Here is a 20,246-nt window from a genome sequence, read left to right as displayed (position 1 = left end):
ATTATGGCCTCAGTTAATTAATTTAACTGATAATGTTTGATCAACTAGAAAAAGGTATCTTGTCATACACCTTAAAGTAAATAATGTTTATTGACTCTTCTTAGCACCAGAAAGATTGCTTCTGTCTCTTGTAAAATATATGCTTAGTTTAAATATAACTATACTCTTTCTACAAAATAATTCAGGCTGTATATATTATTTAGAGATTACTTTGATTGCAGCATTTTCTTGATTTGGGGACAGAAAAAAATTAAAGAATCTAAGCAATTTCTAGTTAGATACTATAAATATTAGTTATTAGATGCAAAAGCAGTTGTGTTGCAAGTATGGTTGTTAGGTATCCTTATTTGAATAATTCATACCTTGTTAATAGTTTCAGATGAACATCACAATAAAACATGATTTATTAGGATTTAGCCTTGCCTTTCTGCAGACTCATGCATAGCCAAAATATTTCCTTTCAGAGAGGTCAGAACTTCAGAAACAAAGAACTAATATTGTGTATTTGAAAGACTATTGAAATTGATCTGACTGTGGGATTCATTTAGTAATTTTTAGCAAGATGTATCTTCCATCAAAATATTTTCCATATCAGTAAAAAGTACCGTTTATTTTGATATTGTTGAAAAGATAGAATTTGGATTTTGAAGCCCACTGCATAAATATCTGCATAAATGATAGAAATTAGCATTTTCTTTTTTTAAATAATATTTTATTGAAATTTTAAAGTTACAAAGTTAAAAGTTAGAAATGAAAAAGAAAATTGAAAATACAAATTATAAAGAAAAGGAAAAGAAAAAGTGAGATAAAGAAAAAGAAAAAAGATATGAAAAATAGATAACTTCCAATCTATCTCTGGTCTTAGGAATAATAAGACTATCATAAGTGCTAGTTTTTAATACATTAAGTAGGAATAATTCTTTGTCAAAATATATCCCATCACATTTATAATCTAATCTTCAAATCTCCATGTAAGCTTCACCCCACCTGCATTTTGCAAATAGTCCATCAATGGTTTCCATTCTTTAAGGTAATAGTTATTTGAGTTTTCTTTTAATAAGCAAGTCAGTTTATCATTTTCTGCCATTTCCATCAGTTTTAACAACCATTCTTGTATTGTTGGTAGTGTCTGGGTTTTCCAAAATTGTGCATAAAGAAGTAGAAATTAGCATTTTCAGTAGTAAAAATTTACAATCTGCTCTTTTTCTTTCCTTTCTTCTTCCTTTATTGAATGCTGATTTTGTGGGAATATATATATGGCCATTTGAAATTAAGTTCTTTTGAACTGCTAAGAAACTGGGGCTGTAAAATCTAGGAGCTGTATGATATTCCTCCTTTCTGATTTTAGTAGCTGGAAGGAAAGGTTCTATTCCAAGCACTGGAATTTATTTTTAAATCATAAAGGCCTGTTTGTCCTAATAATATTTAATTATTTAATATTTAATATTATGAACTGAATATTTATAAATGTATTGAATTACAACAGACACAGTCTAATACTGATACTTGCAACTTAAATCAATTGAAAATAATCAGCTTGATCAAATTCTACTAATTTATATCCATTGGCTGGTTCTCACATCAACTGAAATCATAAGTTGTTCACTTTTAGCTAAATGTGATGTCTGAACTCTCCCCAAAGCTTAAAAATTCTTGATGCAGGGGCTGATGTATCCTTTACTTCCTATTTATATCAACACCCTAGAATTCAGACAATTTTTGTCAATTTCATTCTTAGTGTTGTACTTCCAATTCCATGTCATCACTCTTCAGTACACTTTAAAAAAACTTTTACTGTAGCATATTAATGTAAGCAAGGACATTCCTTCTTACTGACTTTTAGTGCATCAAAGGTAAATAAGGGAAAAAACCAGTTAAAATATAGTAACAGTGAACAACTGGAAAAGTTTTACCACAGTTTTCTCAATACTGATAACAATTTGTCTTGTGTACATGGTAGATCAAAGGAAGGATATTCCTGATCTTAATTCCAAATTCATATTCTGATTTTTTGAATAGCAGTTTCAAAGGGCTTCATACTTATTATCAATAAAACAACTATAGTCATTGGTTCATTAGAAATTTAGACCAGAATGCTTTTGTGGGTACATGAATTATGTTGTTTGCCAGATTAGCAAACATTGCTCTATGATTAACTTTTCTCTGTAGTTTGGATATTTAGAGCATAACAGTGATTTTTGTATGCTTGAAATAATAAAGACTTAGGCCTTTTATTTCTTTCTTAGCAGTTACCAGTAGCTAACTGATAGCATTTATTTTGTATTTTTATTATTTATTTATGAAATGTAATATATCTATATGTGTAACCTGATTTATTAAAATATGAAGCTAAAAAGCAAATAATTTTAAATGATTTCTTGCATTTTGCTGTAATTTTCTAACCCACATTCTTGCCTTTAATGCCTTGTAAAACCTGAAAAGATCACACACATCCTCCCAAATCTGGGCTTTGAAATTGGTAAGTACTTGGAGCTGAACATGTATGCAAAGGAAATGGCTCCAATTATCAGCAAGCTCTTTTTTCCTTCAAAACTTACATAATTCTGTTTGTAACATTTACACGAAGGAATGAACAATTTTTGAAGCATACATACATATAACCTAACATAGGAGATGTAATCTTATCCCAAGTGTCTTCTGTATCCAGTTCATGAAGGCTGCAGCATTCGTTTTGACAGCTTCAACAGTTTATTTGTTGATAATTAATTCCAGTTAGGAACTTAAGTGCTGCAGTTAGACTTCTTTGTTCCAAGTGTGTAATTAATTAGTCATGTTATCAGTAAGCAGTGTAATATATTTGCAAGAAAGACTCTTCTGAATTGAACCTGCACTTTCATACACAATGGCCTCTAGAAGGGGCAACAAATGCAATTTTGTGGATGTTATAATTTGAGACATTCTTTTGACAGAGTAGACAACAATTCTTACAGCTATTTTGTAAGCAATTACAGTAATATTTTCTTTTCTAGCTTTAAGTAATTTATTTTCCTGGATTTTCTTCTCAGCAACCCGATAGCAGAAGGGTCAACTCTTCTGTTGGATTTTCTGTTTTGCAGCATACAAGCAATGACCCTTATTGCTTTGTGGAATTTTATGAACACAGGGATGCAGCTGCTGCATTAGCTGCTATGAATGGGAGAAAAATTTTGGGAAAGGTACGTTGCATTAAAAAAAAAAGCAAGAAAAAAGAATGACGTAGCAAATTAAGTAAATAGGTTATTTATGATTCGTGGCAAAGATTTTTGTCCCTGTTTTTAATTAAAGGACCTTGAAACAGTGTTTCTATAAAGAGAAGACACTTGTTTTGTTGGAATTGAGCCTATACTGTCTCTTGGTTGATGTAAGAATTATGCCAGTACTGATTTTTTTCATTATTTTCAGGAAGTAAAAGTTAACTGGGCAACAACACCAAGTAGCCAAAAAAAAGATACTTCAAGTAAGTAATATGTTCTGAAATAACTATCTAAGCCAAGTATTCAGTTGAATTGCATTCATTGCTTTATTTTGGCAGTATAAGAAAGTTACAGCAATGCATTGTACTTTTTTTTTCTTCCAGATCACTTTCATGTGTTTGTGGGAGATTTAAGTCCAGAAATAACAACAGAAGATATTAAGTCAGCATTTGCTCCTTTTGGTAAAATATCGTAAGTACCTGTACTTTTACCTTAAATCGTTAATACAAAAAGAATCAAAATGCAAGATTGTTCTTCTCTTAAGTCAGTGTCATTCATTATGTGTAGAATTGTTTACATAATGGCAAGTGAATGGTGTAGAATTTACTTGTCCTTTTATTGCATTATATTATTCCACACAAGTATGAACAAGGTTTCTGCATCACTTCTGTTGAAAACTGTGTGCTTTTCACACTTGCAAATCAGTATGTATTTTATGGGCTGGGATGTTTGTGGGCAAATGAAAGCAAACTTGTTGATTCTTGTGGCTCATAGAAGGTTGTCTGATAGAAGCTGGAGGTAGCTGATAATTATATAGGTAGTGTTGGACTGTGTGTAAGTTAACATAGCCAGTTATAAAATTTCATTGATTGCATTTTTGAAATGTAGCATTAAATTTAGGATTTTTGAATTTGAAAATTAAAATTCGTATCTTTTGATAAGCTTTTAAGTATTTTAATGATGCATTAATTATGCCAGTCAAAAAATATCTTTCTCTGTTGACAGCAGAACCTTGGGACTAAATTTCCAAATATCTATAGCTTTGTAAATGAACATTTTAAACTTTGCAAGTGCTCCCTTAAGTGTTATAGCATGTGTGTTTCTTTTGTTATTTAATCTAGTTTCTTGAAAAGCTTTCTCCTATTGTTTTCTTTGTCTTTTTCACAACATCTAAACAAAACCTGAACATCTTGTGTTACTTTACAGGAATATATTTCTGCTATAAAACATATTTTCTCTATGTTTTCTCATATTTTCAAATGCAACAAAACCTTATTTTGTCTGTTTGATTTACTTTGCTTTTTATCTCAATGTGGTAAGTACTGGTACTGTTTGCAAGCCAATATTAAAAGATTTAATACAGGTTGCTATTTCTCAATCTTGATTTATACCTGAGACCTGCAGTTTTTCTAAAGTCCAAGTCACAATTAAAAGTAATAGCATTCTGATTATTTTGCAGAATTGCTCATAAGAATGGACAGGATCTTGAAGCTAACTGCAAGGAACTGTGCACACTGGAACTCAGTTGTAGATTTTTTTCTCATTTCTATTTATTCTTATTATACATTATTTATATATACATATCTTAGTATTTACATTTTAACATTCTATATTCAGTGCAGTTCTATATTTCCAATCATTTTAACTTACTCACTAAAATTTATGTGTAAAATTTGTTGTTTTCATATTGGTGAACTTAGCATTGTTGTTAGTTATATTCTCCTTTCTTAAATTTCTGAAAATGTCAATTTTTCAAAATTTACAGCTGCCCAAACTCCAAAATGATGGTAGAGAATTGACCAAGAAAAATAAAGAAATCTGTTAACAGGCCATGTATGCCTTTTAATTCCTATTTTTTTCCTCTTTTTCAATTTTTTAATATTTCATATTTTATATCACTAGGCAGAGGGCATTTATTTAGAAAATGCATGGTAAACTTAGTTAGAAATGTTACAGTAATTTATAGATCAGTAAACCTTAGAAGACCCTAGTCAATAGATAATTAGAAAAGGAAACTCTGTTCCTTTTAAATTTTCAAATTTGAACGATTTAGTTGTAGAAAGTGCAGGATATATGGATAGGTTGCATGTTTATTACATGTTATTTTTTATTTTTGTCCTACTGCTTTTTTCTAACAGGTAAAGAAGTGTTAGGGAGAATTAGGAATGGTTATAGATAGGGGTTACTGAGTTTATAATAGAGAAAACTATGCTCACAATACAGTGTGTGTGGTTCCTTTTAGTTTTTATTTTGAATATCTGTAATATTTTCCTCATATAACTGTGCTTCTCTTCCCAGGGATGCAAGGGTAGTTAAAGATATGACAACAGGAAAATCAAAAGGATATGGTTTTGTATCATTTTATAATAAACTGGTGAGTACATTAAAAAATGTAAATCATTGCTTCATATTTTGTGAGCCTAAGTTAGTAAAATAAAAATTTATGGAGGATGCAATACAAACAGGGCATGCATTTCCAGGATATCAGTGCATAGCCCTCTTCTATAACCCATTGGTTGTGTGAAGGGCAGAATTTTTTATAGCTGTAATTATGTGGCCCAGGAATTCCATGTTGATTCTTTAGACAAGAGACAAAAATATGCTTGTCTTTAATTTTACTAGTAAATTGAGTATCTTTTGCAGTGGCTTGGAGCCAACATGGCAGATACTTCTTCTGCAAGTGAGGAGAGCTATACTGGGATATAAGAGTGGTATACTGTCAATCTCTACCTAAAAGTGTCTTAAACACATTCAGAGTTCTCCAAATGAAGTAGAATATTTGTGGCCTTCCAGATGTTGCTGAACCACAATTCTCAGCAGCCCCAACCAGTATGGCCAATAGTGAGAGCTATTGGAAGCTGAAATTCAGCAGCATCTGAAAGCCACAGGTCCTGTCTTCTTCATTTAATGTAAGTATTAATTCCCTTAACATTAATTTTTCAGAAAAGCCATTCATACCTAAATTGATAATTTTTATATTTTCAGTGCAAAAGACAAAACAGAATGTATGTTTTAATTCTCTAATTTCAACAGTTGTGACTAATCCATATATTTTTTATCAGGATGCAGAAAATGCAATTGTACATATGGGAGGCCAGTGGTTAGGAGGTCGCCAGATCAGAACTAACTGGGCAACACGAAAGCCACCTGCCCCTAAAAGTACACAAGAAAGTAAGTGAATTTGTGAATTTGAGCAAAGATGAAATTCCATTTTTTTATTTATATTCACAGAGTGATTTCTAATAGATTGTTTCTGTCTATATAAATTTTTAACAACAATGTTGAATATGAATGTTTAATATTTTGTATCTCTTTTTGATATTACAAATGTATGTACAGTTCCATAGATGGTTTTTGTAATATTTACTCCTATGGATATATTGTTTCATTGATTGTTTGTTTGTTTGAACAATTTATATGCTTGCCCATCACGTTACTGTGACTCTGGGCAGCTAACAAGAAATTAAAATCAGCAAGCAAATTAATTATGTGTCAGAGATCCAAATAGATATTTTCTTCTTGCATTCAGTAAGAAACAAAAATTAACCAACCAACGGGGCTCACCTAACACTCCAGCCCAAACACCTGAGGAACAACCAGGTGTTTAGTTTAGCTCACTGCTTTACAAAAGGCCATCTAGATATCTTGGGGGATGCTTCTGCGCAGCCTGGTGCCAGAACAGAAAAGGGACCCACAAGATGGCAATACTTAATGAAAAGGACCCAAAGGATGCCCACCTTGTTGATTCTGGCGGGCCATGGAGAAACAAAGACAAGTGATCCAAAAAAAATAACCTGGCCCTAACCTCCATAGGTGATAACTAGCATCTTGAATTGCAACCAGAAGTTACCATGAGCAGGGCCTCCCAACTGAGAAACAGACACAGTTGGCACCAAAATAAACTTGTGCAAAGATCATCCTAGCCATCACTGCCACCTGGTCCTTGAGTAGGAGCTGTGAATACATGAGGATCTCCAAGTTGCACACCAACTGTGGGGAATGCAACCTCATTCAGAGTTAAAGATGAAAAGTCTCCTGATCTGAGAGGCCTCAAAACCACAGCCATTCAGTTTTGCCAGCGTTGAGCCAAAGCCTATTCTTCCCAAACCAGACCCCCCACAACCTCCAGAATCTCCAGATATTGGGAAATAATCTTGATGGCATCACTTGGTCAGTCTTGGACAGAGATATATCTTGGCTATCATCAGCATACTAATGGTACCTCACCCCATGTTGCTGGATGACTTCACCCAGAGCTTCACATAGATGTTAGATAGGAGCAAGGAATAGGTAGAGCCCTGAGGTACCCCACAAAGCAGAGGTCTTGGGCTTGATCTCTCCCCCTCCCTGCCCCACGTGCACACTGACTGGAACCAGTCCTGGAGAAAGAGAACAATCTTAATACCATGCCTCCTACTAACACCCTGAGCCAGTTCAGAAAGATACTGTGATCAATGGAACATTGCTGAGAGATCAAGGAGAACCAGAATGGATCCACTGCCCCCATCCTAGTACTGCCAAAGGTCATCAACAAGTGTGATCAATGCCATCTCATTGCTATAACCAGATCTGAACCCCAGTTGAAAAGGGTCCAAATAATCCAGTTCTTCCAAGGCTGCAAACTGGCCATCTTTTCAGACACCTTCCCTAAAAAAAGAAAGATGGAGGCTGGGTAAAAATTGTCCAGTTCCATTGGCTCCAGTGATGTCTTCTTGAGAGAGTAGACAACTGCTTCTTTCAAAGCAGGTGTAAGCACTGTTGTATTAACCACCACTTGGACTCAACTGCCTCACTTTCTGGAGGCCATGACCAAGCAGAAGAGTTATGGATTAAAAATACAGGTGGCCCTGTTACAGCTTCAAGGACCCTGATCGCTTTATCAGGATTAACAGATTCAAACTCCTCTCAGATAACTAGGCAAGACCATCCTCAAGCAGCTCCATAGACCTGTACAACTGGAATCCAACTACAAGTGAAACCAAGCAACTTAATTTGACAGGTTCTTAGAATAGTATTCATAGTGACCCTGCAAATATTTCCCTGGTTCTTCCTTACCCAAGAGGGCCTGGGCCAACTTAAATAGGGCTGCCAGTTAGCCCTCTACATGACAGGGGACCCTCTTCCCTGATGTTTTGCCACCCTTATTGCCATGAGATAATGCCTACTCCTGTTCATTTCGGTTCACTCTTGATTTTGTTGTTCCTTATGCTGTGTTTAAAAGTTTTCAGTGTTTTGTTAATACATATACTTAAAATATCTTAGTTATGAAGTTTGAATGAACTACCAAATCATGATTTGATGACTTAGAAAAGTGTTGAATGTAGCGACTTTCTAGCTTACATGATTACATCCAAATATAGTAGGCAGCTCTCCTTGTAAGGAAATGCTAGCATCATATAATAAATTATACTCTGATTGTATATTATTCTTTACTATATTGTGACATGTTGTACATTCGTTAAATGGAAATAACTGAAAAAAAGTTATTGAAAGAGTTGTATTTTGCAGACAACACAAAACAACTGAGATTTGAGGATGTAGTAAATCAGTCAAGCCCCAAAAACTGTACTGTCTATTGTGGAGGAATTGCCTCTGGATTAACAGGTAGGAATCACATTAATCTTTGCAACGTTTTTAGTGAACCACTGAATGCTCACATGACTAACACAAATGTTACTGTTTTTAGATCAGTTGATGAGACAGACATTCTCACCTTTTGGGCAAATTATGGAAACGAGAGCTTTTCCAGTTAAAGGCTATTCTTTTGTGAGGTAGGAGAATTATTATTATTTGCTCTGATCTTAACATAGTACAATGTTGGCAACACCAAACTACATTTTAGCCATTGCAGCAATACATCTAGATTACTTTCAATCATAATATCTATATAACATTAAAAAAAATTATGCCAGAGGTTTCTTGTTTCTGGTGAGTTTTTTTTTCTCCATCCTTTTATTTTTCTTTTAAGTTTGTGTCTTTGTAGATTATAAGCTTGAGGCCAGGAACTGTCCCATTTTGTTCATCTGTATACCACTCTGGAAGCTTTTGGCTAAAGTATGGGGTAGAAATATTTTAAATAAAGTGTTTACAGAATAAAATATGGAAAATATTGCCCAAATCATATATGTTAAAAAGAAAGAGAAGTGGAGCCTTAAAATAAATTATGGAATTATAATAAGATTTAAAAGTAAGTGGCATACCTAATTATGTTTTCAAGAATTTAAATATATTGATTCCTTAAAGACTGAACTTAGTCTCGCTGGATGATTACTCGCAGATAACTACATATACTGAAGCAATTACGTTCTCACTGTTGAAATTTACTTTGTATATTCCTCAAGAAAGGACATATTTGTGTTAAGTTCCATGAATGTTGATAGTACATATGTCACATTTGGTGATAAACATTAGCTGATAGCCTTTTACTGTGTCTTCCCCTGTGTATTTTCTCCTGATAAAGTAAACTATATTGATAAATGAATTGTTTCATTCTTATAAGTCTAATCCTACAGTATTTTGAGCAGGACTTAGCTAGTAACATTTCACTTCATACCCACGTTTTTTCCTCAGGTTTTCAACTCATGAAAGTGCAGCACATGCTATTGTTTCAGTCAATGGAACTACAATTGAAGGCCATGTTGTTAAATGCTACTGGGGTAAAGAATCACCAGATACAACAAAAAACTTCCAGCAGGTAATTGGTGGGTTAGCAGTAGAATGTTGTGTTTCCTATATCCTCTCTGTGCATTTGTCCAAATCAGTGAAATCAGTGCATGGAATCCTATGCACTAAAATCCTACATGGAATTTAATTTTAGACATAGAACTTAGTACTTTTGGCTTTTTCTCCATTTTTGTAGTAAGCACATACTAATTAATATTCAATCTTTCTGTTTATCTAAAACAATCATTTTAAATCCATAGGTGGATTACAGTCAGTGGGGGCAATGGAGTCAAGTTTATGGGAATCCACAACAATATGGGCAATATATGACAAATGGATGGCAAGTGCCACCATATGGAATGTATGGTCAAGCATGGAATCAGCAAGGGTTTGGCGTTGAGTAAGTAGTTCAGTTCAGAAATTGGTATTTACATATATAATTCTCCTGAGGTGTGAACTCTGATCTTTGCTTGTGCCTCATTTGGTATTATTCTTGGTTAAGACAAATACTTGTTTTTGTTTCTAAAGTAAAGTGTTAATTTTCATCTAAGTATGAACTTTTGGAGGGAGACTGATAGAGTAGCATTAATTATAATGCTATGTGAACGAGCAGCAGTGAACTATAGATTTGCACACTCTGTGTGAATACAGCCATAATCTAAACAAAATGGGTTGCACTAGTTTAACATGCACATATTTCTCAATAAGTTCAGTGAGTTGTGTTCTGTTGAATCAAAGATGAAAATGCAAATACCTGACTACTACAGCTTAATCTAGCTGTTTATAATTCGAATTGTCATAGCTAAATTTGTTATAATGAAGTAAACATTTTGAATTGCAGTTTACCCCACTCTACGTTTCATGTGGCATCCATGGAATAATTGTTTGTTAATTCTTACAATAACAGCACTCTAAGATGAGATGCAAAAATTGAATCCGAGTCTGTACCTTACCCAGTATACTACTGTAGCTTTCAGTTACTCTTCTGAATAAATTGTTTACCAAAGGCAGTGGGGAAAAAAAATCCTGCTAGCTAGTCTGTTTTGAGAGGTAGTTCTGGGAAATGCTGTATAAATTCATTAATAAAAGTAATATTTCTGTCATGATTAAAGGAATGCAAAGGATTAATTTTCATCATGTAGCAGTGGATATTGTTTGTTTCTCTTGTGCTTAAAATTGGAACAGATGAGAATAATCACGATTTTCTTTTCCTCTTCAACTAGTCAAACCCCATCTGCCACCTGGATGAGTGGATTTGCTGCTCAGCCTGCCCAGGGACAAGCTGCTCCTGTAATACCTAATCAGGCTGGCTATGGTATGGCAAGTTACCAAACACAGTGAGCTAGAACTCTGCTTAGAAGTCTGATTTCAAGATAGGGTTCCATTTCCAGTGGTTTTCCGAAGCCTGAAATATAGATGCTGGGAAGGGAAGGGGGAAAGGGGCAAAGTGGGGTGGGGAGGCGAGAGAGAGAGAGAGAAAGAATATTTATTTTGAAGAATGAAAATGTTTGGACCTTTAGCATAGCATTTGCTTTGATGAAGGACACAAATATCTTCCAGTTATGCCTTTTTAAGTTTTGTTCATGATGGATATGGACAGGTTTTCTTTATGTACAAAATTTAAAATAAAGTCATTGAAAACAATTCTGACTGCACAATTTGGTATGTTGGGAAAAATGCTTAACATTCTGGTTCTCAGATCCGTTCCATTTTCTTTTGTCTTCAGCATTTTATATCACAGGATTTGAGAAAAATTACATTAAAGATGCTTTTAATTGAACATTAAATCCTGATGTTTTCCTGTGGACCAAACATTGCATCAAAGGCAACAATATATTCTTCATTAACTTCAGAGCCATCATTCAGAAGATATGTTCATGGAAATATTTTTTAAATTAATTTTCTAAATATTTGAAGAAACTGAAATCTGGTGTAAATATTTTGGTTTGGGCTGATAAGCATTGTTATCTGTAGTTCTATCAAATTCTTCCATTCACATCTAGAAGCAAAGTACAGCTTTTCAAATATAATTTGCTTGAAGTTGCATTTAATTTGGAGGTGCCTTTTTACTTTTGGTTTTTAACCAGTCATATTTGTCCCTTTACATTACTAGCTGCAGAGCTATAAAGGTATGCTCAGACACAGGTAGCAATTTTATAGAGCAACGATTACTTTATTCTGCTTTTTTTGCAGTAGAATAACAAGAAAGCACCAGACACTTCCAAAACTGTTCGGTATATACAGTGAATAATAATTATTCAGAAAGCCTTAATTTTAAATCAATAAATCATTCCTTCCAAACCACAAAACTGAATTATTTTACTTTATGCTACTTACTATGTAAATAATGAGGGTGACAACCTTGTAGCTTGAAGGCTCCTGTAAGTACCTGAGTGTTTTAAAAATGATACTGTTTTTTTTTTAAGCCTCGGAATATTTAGCCAAAATATTTTTTTAATTAGATTGAGGAATTTCTAAAATAAGGTATTTTAACAATGTCCCATATGCTTAACAGAAATGCAGTTGGAACAACTATACAACTTATGGATTATACTTAACTTTTTTTTTTTTGGAGTGGCTTGCTTTTCACAAATTTGTATTGAAGCTAGGTTGTTTTGGATTGAATATTATTGGGATAAATCATGAAGTTGGTAAAAAGTTACAGAGGATTACTTTTTACTTGATGGATACAATAAATTTGAAGTTGAAAATGAATGTAAGATAGGTACACAGTACTTGTATCTGTGTCAGCTAGGTGGTGCAAATGACTCATATTTGAATTTGCACACTGAGCAATTCACTGAGCTGAACCATATGTGCCATTAATAAAAAGAGACTTGTATTCTGGTGGACTCTAGTTCCAGTAAAATATGTATGAGTATATATGTTTGGTTAGTTTCTGAGTAGAAAAGTATTGTTTAATAGATCACTATTAAAGATCTACTACATTACAGATCTAGCACAAATTGAGAAAGAGTTTGTTTATTCCAAGTGTTCTTTCTTTTGGTTAAACTAATATCCCTTTCTTTTTGAACAATTGAATTGATCACAGATTTATTACCACAGATTTTTCTGCTGCATTCAATTTACTGATCTATAATTTGGGTAAAATATTTTTAGGAATTATGAATTTCTATATTTGCTTTGAGGCTAAGAAGATTAAAAAGGTAATTATGAACAGTCTACTATGTCTGCATGATGATCTTTGGCAATTTTTGCAAAACAGTTTTTGCTGGTATGCATAAACTATTAATAAAGTTTTGTTTTGGGCTGGTGACAAACCAACCTATTCCAGGTTGGTTTGTTTTCCAGTGGAACAAAACGTAGCATACCTTGAGTGTTCTGCATAAAACGTAACTCTTAATAGTTTGATTGCTATATCATACACGAACAGTGGAAACCTGGAACAAGCTGATCCCTCACTTTTCAGTTGAGGACTACAAATGTATGTAGATAGCAGCCTATCCGGACTGCTACCTGCTCCCCAACCCATAGCAAAGTTGGTCAAAGAGTATTTTTTTAAAAGAAGGGTTTAAATCTCCATAAGAAATAATGGAAGCAACAATTTAGGATATGCTTTTTTCCCCATTCTGCCTGCACAGATAGCTGCAGAAGCTTAGCTTCTTGGTTTGGCTTCTGTTTTCCAAACACACAAGCACATTGTACACTTGTGCATCTGGTAACCTAACAGCAATATTCAGCAACAAACAAATGAGAGAGATACTATTACTTTAGGGCTTAAAGTTCATTGGGAACTACCATCAGCCATCTCCTCTACATGGATGACATCAAGCTGTATACTAAGTGTGAACAAGACATTGACTCGCTGATCCACCTGACGTGGATCTACAATGAAGACATTGGGATGTCATTTGAACTGGAGAAGTATGGCCAGATGGTAGTAAAGAGAGGGAAAATAGTTACGACTGATGGGATGGAACTACCAGCGGACCACACAGCAGACATACTGCCAGTCATCAGATACCCTGTGGGTATAGTGAGCTGGCCGAAGGAGGACATGGAGGCTGCTAATGTGAAGACCCAGAACTCCTCACAATGTATGGAGGTTTCCACCCCAAGTCCAACACCCAGAGACTCTATACCATCCAGAAAGAGGGCGGGCAGGGTCTGGTGAGTGTCAACGCTCTAGGAGTCAAAGCATCCAGGAGTACATCAGTAACATGGCACCCAAAGATGAGCTGCTGAGAGAATGACTAAGGTAACAGCAGACATAGGAGGAAGTTCAAGCAGAAGAAATGCCATGGCAAGACAATACCCTGCATGGGATGTACTACTGATAGATAGCTGTGGTGGTTGACATTGGGAAATCTTACCAGTGGCTGGAAAGGGCTGACTAAAAGACAGCATTGAGGCACTGGTTATGGCAGCACAAGAACAGGCACTAAGCACTAGATTCATAGAAGCAGGGGTCTATCACACTAGACAGGACCCAAGGTGCAGACTGTGCAGAGAGGCCTCAGAGATAGTCCAACACATAGTGGCAGGGTGTAAGATGCAGGCAGGAACAGCACAACCAAGTAGGTGGCATTGTGTATTGGAACATCTGCACAGTGTATGGGCTAGATCCTCCCAGGTTCCGATGGGAGATTCCACAGAAGGTTGTGGGACTTCCAGATCCAGATGGACAGACAGGTATTGGCCAATCAACCAGACATTGTGGTAGTAGACAAGGACCAGAAGACAGTGGTCATGATAGATGTAGCAGTGCCAAGTGACAGCAACATCAGGAAGAACAGAAGTACCAGGAACTGAAGGAGGAACTAGAGATGATGTGGAAAGTAAAGGCCAAAGTGGTCCCAGTGGTGGTGGTAGGGGCAGTCGGGGCTGTGACTTCTAAGCTGGGAGGGTGGCTCCAACAAGTTTCAGGAACAACATCAGAGCTCTCTGTCCAGAAGAGTGCAGAACTAGGAACAGCTAAGATACTGCACAGAACCCTCAAACTCCCAGGCCTCTGGTAGAGGACCGGAGATTGAGGAAGACATATACTACCCATAGGGGTGAGAGGGGATTTTTTTTTTTTAAACATTAGTAACACGTGGGTAATGCACAGTACACAGCATGCACTTTTGTATGTGCCTAATGCAAGTATTCTCAAATTGTGGGTCATGTGGGCTCACAAGCAAATTTCAAGGGAATCACAAATTTGGGGGGAATGATGTACATGCAAAGTAGGATTGCTACCAGAACCACTTCTGTTCTGCCTACACAAGCCAGTTATCAGCTAGTCCAAGCAAAGCAGGAGGAAAAGCCCAGAGTACAGTCTGACAAGGTTCTAGACAAAGCTGCTGCTGTTCCTGCTCACCTGGACAAACCAGCGGCTAGTTATCCAAAGTGGAAAGCAGAGCTTGGAGCAGATTCTGATAGGGCTACAGCTTTTCATGACAAGCTTCGTGGCTGAATCTCTGTCAGAACTCACTTCTGCTCTTCCTAAACAAGCCAACATTGAACTCAGTTGCTGCTATAAAGTACAAATACCAATCCCAAATAGATTTAGAACAAAAAATGTGTCTCAAAAATTAAACCCAAATTTCAGAAATTTTCCAAAATTAAGCAAGCTTGTCCCTTCTATTAAAAATATGGTTTAAAATGTAATTGTTTTATTGTTGATTTTCAATGAAAAGTTAGGTCCAATCTTTTCAAGATCAAGGTCAGCTAAATTGTGTCAAAACAACAAAACAGTGAAGCACAAGACATACCAACACTAATCATTTTTAAAAATTATTTTTCCATAGCAATTTTTTGTTTTTAAAAAAGCTGTGAATATACCTACCAGGAAAGAGACCAGCCAAACATAAGTGGACAATAAATACATAGTGAGCAGGCTATCTTTTTAGGCATCTCAGAGTCATTTGCCATACAAAATGCTCAGGACAAAAGTGGCTCAACTGTTACGTAGTGCCTGGATCTGTGCCTATCAGAATTTCTGACCCCCAGAAATGGTTTGGTCTAAATTTTTTCCATTCCTCAGTATGTATGTAAGGCATCAGTGAATTTGGACTCTGATTTGGTCATAATTGAATCTCTAGCTAGGACTTATTCATTGCCCAGTCTAAACTGATTTTTCTAATCTCTCTGATAAGTATGTACCAGCAGAGAATTTTTACAGTGGTCTGATTCAATATTTTGCCATCATTCTTATTTGAGGAAAGACATTGTAATATTCCACTTACTAAGCACATCTGTCAGTGCAGAATGAGTAATGATGAAATGATATGATGTGTTTTCCTGCATTAATCCTGCTGTAGAGCTATTTGATTCACTTTTATCTCTCCTTTGTTAGTAAAATACATTTGGTGAATTGTAGATGTCCTTTCTTTATCTGATCAGAAGTCAGTAATCTCTGGTAGTGTGGCGTAATCAACTAAGCCCACCTTCAGCCATGGAAGCTGACTGAGTGACTTTGGCCAAACTTTCTCAACCTAGCCTATCTCACAGGGTTATTGTTGTGAGAAATGGGAGGAGGAAGCACTAAGTACACCATCTTGAGCTGCTGATGAAAGATGGAGTATGAATCAAATAAATGAATAAATATATGTAAAGCTTTTACTTCTACTTACTAGGCTACTGGGAGCAGTTTTCCTCATTTTGAATCAGCCATCCAGAATTGTTTCTAAATGCAGATCAACATCCTCTTTAAGTGAAACAAATTTGTGTCAGATACAGCAACAGCAGTATCTATTTCTGGGTGCACGCTTAACTGATTTCTGTTTCTTCCTGTCCCACTTCTCGCCTCACATTATCTCAACCAATGGCAACAGAAATAGGACTGGTCCTTGCAACTTCATGGCTATTCTAGATAAAAATGTTAAAAAAGCAAGCCAGTCATAGGACTCAAGCCTCACTGAACATTCAAAGCAACAGAAATGGCTCTATTTTGTCTTTGAATGTGGAATGAAACCAATATGTTTTGTTCAGAGGTCAAGACAAAACTTTGAACAAGGAAATGTCAACTTGAAAAACTCACAACTTGTGCTTGAAGCTTAAAATGGTTTACATATCTCTAGCAGTTGCTTTGAAAAAGTTGCAAATATTTTATTTTTGTTTTCCAAATTTAATATAGCAATAAATATTTTATTAAATATATTAGCTGCCCAGCTCCATCCTGACTCTGAGAGGCATATAATGTCAGAAGTGTTACATTAGACAAATTTGTTTCCAGGTGTTTTAAATTTAAGTACAACACTATTTTATGTTCTCTAAGGCTCTAGTAGCTATTTTTTATTACAAAATACTACAGAAATTGCTAATGATTAAGTGCCTAAATCATCCTGTCTCAGAGTGTTAATCCTTTAAATTCAGAATCATTCCTTCACGTTCTCTTATTGTTCAGTCTACTTGACACTTTAGTAGGATGTGCTGTGGTGCAGGGGACTGAGAAGAAGGGAAAACTTACTGAAAATCAGATGATGTCATTGGTGAGCAGAGGGGGAAAAAAACTATCTTTCTCTGTTTCTTCCCATGTGCAATCAATTTCCCTTGACTCTGCAAGGATTATTTTCAGGGCTACTGTAGAGGCTGAACGGAAGTGAAAAGAAAGGGAGTGAGGTCAGCTACTGCCATCTTCCATGACTAGGTACTTTGAACCCTATACATATTTATTTATAATTTTCTAGGATTTTAACTTAGCTACATTTCTATACACAGCATACAAAACTGTTTAAGCACTTGTGACAGTTTTATAATTCAAGAATTGAAAAGAGCAGTACTTGCAATGTGAAGGGATTTTAGCTTAGCCACACTTCTATACACAGTGTACAAAACTGTTTAAGTACTTGTGACAGTTTTATACTTAAGAATTGAAAAGAACATGCAATGCCTTTGGTAGTAGTAACATTTCTCTCTTTCAAAGCATTTTGTCAGACCTTTTGATGCTACATTGTTTCACTTCTATAGTGAACCTGTTCTGAAGACTACAAAAACAATTATGTCATGCCATAAAGATGTGGAATGGTGATGAAAACATGACACCAAGAGTTCATGGAATAACTTGAGCTAAAATTGCAATCAACAACCATGGATTGTCAAGCAAATACAATTTCATTAGTTTTCTGTATGCAATATAACTTACAGATTACTTTTCAGTATGTTAAAACCAAAGTATTTCTCCCAGCAATCTAAAGCATTTATGTTCCATGTGGGTGTCATTATTCTGCTGGAGTATATCAACCAAGATAGAAGTATTTTGCTTTTTATCCACATACATATACAATCTTTTTCATCCAAATATTGTGGTGAACTCTCCATTTTTGCTCAAGGAAAAAGAAAGGTATCTAACTACATGCTGAGAAGGGCCTGTATGCAAATGATGTTTTTGCACAGTTTTCCTATGGGGACCATTTCTATGTTCCTAATAAAGAACGCATATTCTACTGCAAGCAGATGGCTTCACATTAAGCAAGAATGCTACAAAGCGTCATGTTTAGGTAGAATTTAGGACAGCTATCTATAATGGTACTTTTTAATAAGTTTGGAACTTATTAAAACCATTTGAATTATCTAGCTATATGCATTAAACAAAAACTTCATACAAATGCAGCTTTTGCATGCTACAAGAGAATTCTGTCATGGAAGAATGAATGGTCAAGACAGAAAGTACATAAAATAATAGCTAGTACTCTGTCCATGTATTCCTCTAAGCATATCAAAATTTTCATATGAAGTCTTTGTAGTCTTCATTTTTCTTCTTTTTGTATATTAAAGTAAAAAATAAAAATGAAGCTTTTATAACTTCTTATACTTCTAAATATTTTACATCTGCATATGTTTCATCCGAGTGTTACTGAAACATAACCTACATTCAGATGACTTACTGTTTAGCCTTTACAATCCAGCCTAACTCTTAAATTGTGGAACATGCTAAAAAAAAATCCATGCAAACTACCTGGTACAAAGTGAATACAGAAACTTCCTCCTCAGAAATGCTCAGTGATACTTAATTACAAAGTCCAGGAATGATGAAGCACTGCTTAATTTTGGAAATAGCATCAATTAGGTTGTTGCGTATGCCATATTGAATTTAGTTCAGGGAAACCGTAAAAGATTTCTGTTCTCATGTACTTATAGCTAATGGGATGTTAGCGTATCGTAGTATCTGACTTCCCTAGAGGCCCACCAAAAAAAAGTTTCATCTATTTTCTAAAAGGCCCCAATGAGTAAGCTGCATTACCCCAAAATAGGAGATTATTCTCTTTAGCAAGTGGCTGAAGGGTATAAAGCTCCATTGAAAGGAGCATTTACTGTCCTCTAGCCTAAATCCAAGATTTAGATATTTTAAATGGTAGTATTAAGCTCCCTCCCCCTCCCTCCCTATAACTGCATGGTGTAATTTCACAATTTTTTTTCATACAAGTTAAGGCTTTCAGTATACTGGTGTAGGCTTTCTTCTTCATACTTTAGCTTCCTAGTAATTAGAATTTACTATTATGGACATTAGCAATCCAAATTATAGATATTTTGCAAGTAACATATTTTTCCATATCTGTATGTAACAAATGGCACTTTAACTGTGTTTTATTAATAAATATTAAATCTTGTTATATTGCACAAAAAAGAGTCCTTACTGAATCATTGTCCGATTATGCCGTTATTTCATCTGAAGCAGGATGAGGGAGTAAGTGGGAAATACACTGTTTCCCTTGCTGATCTCTGGAGAGCACTGAGTTAGGACAGCAACTTTCATATTCTTGTTTACAGAAGTAGACTGCATGTATGTACATAGCTGCATGGAAGATCTTCATGTGTTTTACCCCAGACAAGATCTTGGGCTGAGGACTGCAAAAAGCAGACTTCAGTTAGAAAAGGTTCTTAATTCATGTCATTTAACAAATACTAAGCTAGCCTCTGAGAAGACCTCCAGAACTAATGGAGGGCTAGTCATAGCAGATCTAACAGCATTTCAGATTGAAGTCTGATTTCTGGTGTCCTACATCCAGAATTAGACTTAAATGCTTCTGAGCATTTGCCTTTCATGCCCCCAAAACACAGTGGGATCTAGCGTGATTCTTTAGCATTCCTAAAAAGTCTACCTGAAGCAATCTGACCACTTTGTATCAGGATATAGTATTATATCCACGATATGAAGAGCTATGAAACTTCTTGTATCCAAGAATTTATTTTTTTCTTGAATAGCTCTTCCCTTCCTGAGTTGGGTGGCTACTTCATTTGAAATTGGGAACTGTCTGCAAAAGCAGTTTATGAGACAGCATTGGAGTGAAGAGTTCAAAGGGAAGCAGACTCCTAAGCTGGTTTTGAGGAGAGGAGAGGGGAGTGGCAGGGGAGGCTAATACATTTTACGTATTTGAGTTTTATTAAACCTGTCAAGTAAAGTATACTTACAGAATAAAACTCTGTTGTACTGAGCCACAGCAA

At 35.3% G+C, this 20,246-nt stretch overlaps 1 protein-coding gene across 7 annotated transcripts in view; it reads left to right on the top strand.

Moving 5' to 3' along the window:
- The window catches only part of TIAL1 (TIA1 cytotoxic granule associated RNA binding protein like 1), a 37,034-nt gene extending 17,649 nt beyond the window's left edge, over positions 1 to 19,385 (top strand). For 2 of the 7 annotated variants that reach the window (XM_007432690.4, XM_088132670.1), the window contains 11 exons: positions 3,078 to 3,176; positions 3,403 to 3,457; positions 3,578 to 3,665; positions 5,493 to 5,568; positions 6,257 to 6,365; positions 8,703 to 8,798; positions 8,881 to 8,965; positions 9,765 to 9,888; positions 10,118 to 10,257; positions 11,081 to 11,172; positions 11,584 to 19,385. In XM_007432690.4, coding sequence (XP_007432752.1) covers positions 3,078 to 3,176; positions 3,403 to 3,457; positions 3,578 to 3,665; positions 5,493 to 5,568; positions 6,257 to 6,365; positions 8,703 to 8,798; positions 8,881 to 8,965; positions 9,765 to 9,888; positions 10,118 to 10,257; positions 11,081 to 11,172; positions 11,584 to 11,636 — 1,017 coding nt within the window. In that variant the 3' untranslated portion in view covers positions 11,637 to 19,385. Of the gene's footprint in view, positions 1 to 3,026; positions 3,177 to 3,402; positions 3,458 to 3,577; positions 3,666 to 5,492; positions 5,569 to 6,256; positions 6,366 to 8,702; positions 8,799 to 8,880; positions 8,966 to 9,764; positions 9,889 to 10,117; positions 10,258 to 11,080; positions 11,502 to 11,583 lie in introns of those variants that run through there. The other 5 variants (XM_015888838.3, XM_025169468.2, XM_007432688.4 and 2 more) reach the window with 4 other exon arrangements.
- Positions 19,386 to 20,246: the final 861 nt, after the last annotated feature.

This window comes from Python bivittatus, unplaced genomic scaffold, assembly GCF_059951505.1.
Source record: "Python bivittatus isolate LINGU-HERP-01145 unplaced genomic scaffold, Pbiv_v1 ctg000980_np1212, whole genome shotgun sequence".
Classification (NCBI taxonomy): domain Eukaryota; kingdom Metazoa; phylum Chordata; class Lepidosauria; order Squamata; family Pythonidae; genus Python; species Python bivittatus.
The sequence above is the reverse complement of the archived record's forward strand: the minus strand, read 5'-3'. Positions and strand labels throughout refer to the sequence as shown.